The sequence below is a fragment of the Azolla caroliniana genome, unplaced genomic scaffold, assembly GCF_043228905.1.
Source record: "Azolla caroliniana isolate FFs.n. ecotype wild unplaced genomic scaffold, voAzoCaro1.0.p SCAF_18, whole genome shotgun sequence".
Taxonomy (NCBI): Eukaryota; Viridiplantae; Streptophyta; class Polypodiopsida; order Salviniales; family Salviniaceae; genus Azolla; species Azolla caroliniana.
Window position 1 is genome coordinate 10,027,237 of NW_028230453.1, and position 6,000 is coordinate 10,033,236.

Genomic DNA, 6,000 nt, shown 5'->3' on the forward strand with positions numbered 1-6,000 from the left:
CCTTTCCCTTTTCCCCCCTTTTCCCCCTTTTCCCCCATTTTCCCTGTTTGTTCGTTGCTCCCTCAGCCCTGCACCTTGCTAGAAGCTCGCAACTCAGTGCTCACTATCCCTACTAGAAGCTTGTTGCTCGTTGCCTGCTACTCATAGATTCAGCAACATCTCCTACAACAGTCCTGCTCACCCATCTAAGGTAGCTGTGTGTGTGTGTGTGTGTGTTTAAGATTAAAATAGACTAAACCATCCTCATTGAAGCAATAGGATCCTTAATGAATATATTTGCATGCTGCTCATATTTGCCTCACTTCCAGAAATAGATTGCAAAAAAAAGGATGTCTCTAATGTATCCTTACAGAGGATAAGCATACACATGAAGACTCCATTAATACCTTCAATTCCTACAAAATGAATTTTACACCATAAAGTGTAAAAAAAAAACTGAAACCTCAAAAACTATCCCAAGATAAAACGTCTTTAAGCAGCTTCCTGTACAGGGTACTCGAACACTACTTCTTTTCCAGTTAGCTTCTTATAAGCAACACCAAAAGTCTCTAACTTATACTCAGTATTTTTCCTCTCCTTGGGGTCCAAATATACTCGCATTATACGTGAACCATCTAGACGGAAACGAACTCTTTTTCCCACAATCTCTGCTGGATAGACTAAATCTTCAAGAATAGCCTCATGAACAGATGTTAATGTGCGGCTTCTAGGATGAGCAGCAACTGTTCCCTTCTTGGGAGGCCTCATAATGCGCCTTGTCGCAATGAAAATAACATCCTTGCCATTGAATCTCTTCTCAAGTTCACGGACAAGACGGTTGTGAATTTTCTTGAAAGATTTCCTCAGTCTGTATGGCACATGGATTATGACAGCCTTCCTGCTTCCATTGATATCTATTTGCTTTGCAGAATTGATGAATAGATCCCTTAGGTCACTTCTTAGCTCCTGGTTAGTGTTCTCGAGATCAAAGAGAGCCTGTGCAACAGACTCTTCAAAATCATCGGGCTCGAGGCCTTTCTCCTTATGGATCTTCTTCTTCTTCCACCTGCGTCGTCTCTCTCTCTCTCTCTCTCTCTCTCTCTCTCTCTCTCTGGTATGAACTTTAGATTAATAGAGACTAATGTTTATTGTCTCAATAAAAATCAATAAAAATCCGCAACTTTTAACAATGATCCATCTCATCGTATCAATAGTTAGGAAATTACTACATATCCAACGTTGATGGCCAGAGCATTTTCCGACTCTATTAATGGTTAAATCATTCTTATATTTCCCTCTACGGAAATTTACAATGGCTTGCCTAATATCATTGTTGCTTTTGTTAACTACGAATGTTGCTCGTACTTGTGTCATGTTTTCTTCTTTTGATTGCACCTATGGTTCCTTGATGGTGTGGGATGATACACCTTCAAGCAATTTATTTTCCTTCAAGCAATTCGTTTTCCACCATCCGATCACTCACCACATTGTTTTGCTTTTCTTGAATTCTTTGTTCTCTCTTAGCTTCTTGGTTTGCTCTCTTGTCACGCCTTTTCTAGGCTTTCATTGGTTTTAGTTGTTGAGTTCTAGATGAAGTAGATATACCACCAAATTCTTTTACTAGTCCATCAAAACTAGTATTGCTCTCCTCTTTAAGGGCAAAAGTTTGGGAATTATATTCATGTAAAATCTCATTGCCCAACAGGTCATAACTAATATGTATAGGTTTAATGATGCTAGTGATTGTTTTGAACTGATGGTATGATCTTTTCTTACATGACCCATTTCTTCTTATTCAGAATAATTATGGCTCTTAAAAGAAAAAACCAATGAACCATCAGTGCGATGTTTGCATGGAAACCACCCAACGATACCAATGACATATATCTAAACAATGATTTAAATGAGGATATGGATATGTTTGGGACTGATTTAGAGAGTTTAACTCGAGAGAGTTGTTCCTCTAATATAACTAAAGAAAAGCCTAAGAGAAAATTCCGTGAAGCATGGAGAGATAAATTCCCATGGATAAGATGCATTGTGCAAGGAGACAAAACATTAATGAAATGTGCATGGTGTGAGAAATACGCTAGTCCTGGGCCTTGGGGTCTTGGTTCTGGATGCATTACTTTGCAACTTGATGCAATTTTGACCCATGTCAACTCAAGTGGTCATAAATTATGTGCATCAAAGTGGATATGTGATGTTGAAGGGAAAGCAATGTCCATCCCAAAGCATGTATCACAATTGGATGATATTAACAAAAATAAGGTCATAACAACAATGAAACTCATGTACTTTATTGCAAAAAAAGATTTGTCTATCGCTACATACCAAGAATTATGTGATTTGGCTGTGCTACTAGAGGTGCCTAATATGCCTAAGCAACATGATTATATATCTTATACTAGTAGATATGGGGGATATGAATTTTTGGTTGCCTTCGGGAAATATCTTCTAGAAATTCAAAGCTCAAACCTAATAAATTCCCCATACTACTCTTTGATGCTAGATGAAAGTACTGACAATGGATTAGAGTTGCATCTCATTATGTATGTTACATATTTGCAATGTGGTGGTTGTGGGCCTAAGCAAACTGAATATATGGGTTTGCTGAAAATTCCCAATGGTAAAGGTAGAACTATATATGAACATGTTAAGCATCTATTAGGCGATCGATGCCTCAACATGAACAAGTTGATCGGATTGGCAACTGATGGTGCATCATCAATGATTGGTAGTGAAATTGGAACAGTAACATTAATGAAAAATGATATCCCAAATTTGGTTGGTGTACATTGTATTGCTCATAAAGAAGCATTGGTTATTTCAGATGTATCTAAAGATATCCCTGAGCTCATTCTTGTAGAAAAAATTGCAAATAAGGTATATGCATGGGCTAACAATAGTACCAAAAGGACACATGAAATTTTAGAGCTCTTGGAACAAATGCAATTGGATGCTCATAGACCATTACAAATTCATAATATTCGTTGGTTGTCACGTGGTCAAGTCATGGAAAGACTAGTGAGTATAATGCCTGCAATACTTACTATTTGGAAGAAAGAGAACTTAAACGAGTGGTATAATAAAGCTTGTATCTATAGTGTGCAATTTTGCTTTTGTATGATGGCTGATGTGTTGCATTTGATGAATATCTTGAGCTTGAAACTTCAAAAAGAGAATTTGGATGTAACTTCAATTGGTGCAGAAATTGATATTACAATTTCTAATTTGCAGAGGTCTTTCTTGAGAAATGACACATTTGCGGATGGAACAATGTATTTATCCAAGTTCTTAAGATGTTCTAAAGTTGGGTTTTTGGAAATAGAGGATAAAGATGGCGTTACATATAGACATGAACTATACTTCAAACAAATTCCTATGGATAAAGCAAGTCAAAATGATCCAAATCCCAATATTGCAAAATCTAAGGGAATGAGGCCATTTATAGATGGATCACTTAAAAGTTGTATTAAACTATCTCAAAATTATGTGCAAAATGTTATTGATGGACTAAATGCAAGATTCCCTGACTTAAGCCTCTTCAATGCAGCAAAATTATTCAGCCCATGCCATTATGCAGATGATGATGTGATTAGGGATAGTAAAGCAAAGACATGGTTGGGAATTTTGATTTCTCACTTACAGCCAAATGTTGATGTCAATGCATGTCCTCAAATTTCACATGATGCAAAGGCTTGTGAAATGGAACTCTATAGGTTTGTTGACACTTTACGTTTAAATTGTGAAGGCTATACTATGCATGAAGCTTGGCGTATGTTTTGCAAAATGAAGGATTGGCAAGATAGTTTCCCTCATTTGATGAAATTATGGCAAGCTACTTTGGTTATTCCTTCTAGCATAATTTCGTGTGAGAGAGGGTTCTCTAAGCAAAATCTCATCAAAGAGATGAAAAGAAATCGATTGAATATAGAGCATTTAGATGATTTAATGCGAGTCTCATTGAATGGGCCACGCATTGAAGAAATACAATGGGATCGTGTACATGAAATTTGGAAAGATGCAAAGGATAGAAGGATATAATATATTGTTTCGTACAAATATTTGATGTATTTACTTTTTGAAGGGCATTTTTTTTGACAAACCGTCAATTTGACGGGCAAAAATTTTGGAATACCGTTCTCATGACAGGGAATGTTAGCCGTCAAAAGGCAACACTGGTTTGCACCTCTAGAATTAAGTAATTAGTAATAAAAAATTTAAAGAATCGAATAAAAAATAAAATATTAAAAAGTATGTAGTAAAAATTACAATGACTTTGAGGATCTCCAATTGCAACCACCATTGTCATTAACTTGTGAAGAATCAACATGATTCTTGTATATATAAAATACATAAAACAAGTAAGTAATTAGTAATAAAAATAATAAGTAAAGACTAAAAAAAAAACAGCCAAGTAAAAAGCATATGGTCGAACTCATCGTACACCCTCGAGGCGCTCATCTTCTTATTCTTCTTCTCTATCCACTTCATCAAGACATGTCGAGTCATCCTTGAAAAATCATCTGTCACGAACTCCGCTAATATTGCTTTCTCGAACTCGGTCCATGTTGTCTTCCCTTCTTGAAGCTTGATGACCCGTCTTTGGATGTTGTTGGCGACAACTCTCTTGAAACTTGAGATTTGACGTTGTCGTGAAGAAAACCGTCCCTTAGCGCAATCGGTGCATAGCGCGCGTGAACTGGCTCTTCACGCGTGCGCGCTATTTAATGTATATAATAGGGAATTAGGTACATAGGTATATCTGGGTAGTTAGATTCGGTAGGTAGGAAGTAAATGAGGGAGATGGCTCCCTTCTTGAAGCTATAAAAGAAAGGGAGACGCGGGGAGAAGGGGATTGCGCATTGAGGAGGACGAAGTGCTGTCGGACCGTAACCGAACGCTTCTCCTCTATTTGTTCTCTATTGCTCTTCTCTACAGGTTTTCGGGAGGCTCGCGTTGCTTCAAGGAACGCCCGTGTGCTTCTGGCAGCACCTCCATCCTATCCCCTTTCGTGCGCAGACGAACAGGCATCGGCATCTGTTCGCCGGCCTGTTCGGTTGTAACCGCTCGCGTGCTCTGTTGTTTTTGGTGTCATCTGTTAATATACAAACATTCGTGTCTCTCTGTCTCTGTGTCCATTCGTGTTTTCTGTGTTGACGGGCCGTGTCCCTGTGTTTCTTTGCTCATACGTAACCGGTCGTCTCTCTCTTTCTCTTTCCCCTCCTATCACTTGCTCTTCGGTTCAAGACCCCGGTGGTCCCGCCTCGTTTCTCCACGCGCGCGCGTAATAACGCGACATATTTGGTGAACCCAACGTGAAGAAGGCGACAGAGGAGCAGAAGATGAGGGGGTCGGATCTTGTAGAGGCCATGGCTTCGGCCGTGGACCGGATAGTGAGCGTGCGCGAGGGCACCGGCGCCCTTGACAGGGCTATTGAGGCGATCGTCGGTATGATCGGCCGGTTTAGTGGAGAGGATGCCACGAGTTATTTGGCGTCCTACCGGGCGGAGATGTTGATGAGGGATATTCTGGAAGAGAGGCGTCTTGTCGGATTCCCTCGAGTGGCGATGCCGGGCATCCATGTGGAGGTGCTCGAGGTCCAGGCGGAGAGCCGGACCTGGGAGGAGTTCAAAGGACGGCTCCTGGAGAAATACGGGCTGGATGACGCACTTCGACTTTTGAAGTGGGGCTTCATGGAGTGGGTGGAGTCCCCCGACAAAGGAAGAAATGCGTCGGCACTCCTCCGGGAGTTTAGGATCGCTTTGCGCGCCTTTCGGCGCTCGATCGGACCGTTCTGGACACAAGTCGTGTCCTACTGTTTGTCAAATCGGTTGACGCACGGGATCGGGAGCAAGTGGGCTCCTTACTGGAAACTGAAGACGGGTTGACGACCGACTGGGCCGCAGTAAAAAGAGTTTGCAGCCGTTTTGACAAACGGTGGGAGTGGGCTGATACAGGGGCGACCGGGGCGGGTCCTATCGTAGCAAGGAATCTCGAACCGATACCGCAGGCGCG

The 6,000-nt window shown here is 40.7% G+C and overlaps 1 protein-coding gene and 1 pseudogene across 1 annotated transcript; one reads left to right on the forward strand and one right to left on the reverse strand.

Annotated features, from left to right (window-relative positions):
- Nucleotides 1-246: 246 nt before the first annotated feature.
- LOC147852394 (small ribosomal subunit protein eS7z pseudogene) lies at nt 247-1,817 on the reverse strand (annotated as a pseudogene).
- Nucleotides 1,818-1,824: 7 nt separating this feature from the next.
- On the forward strand, nt 1,825-4,026 carry LOC147852395 (uncharacterized). Its single transcript, XM_087333894.1, has one exon. It carries the CDS (start codon nt 1,825-1,827, stop codon nt 4,024-4,026), a length of 2,202 nt encoding a protein of 733 aa, XP_087190020.1.
- The last annotated feature ends 1,974 nt before the right edge of the window (nt 4,027-6,000 follow it).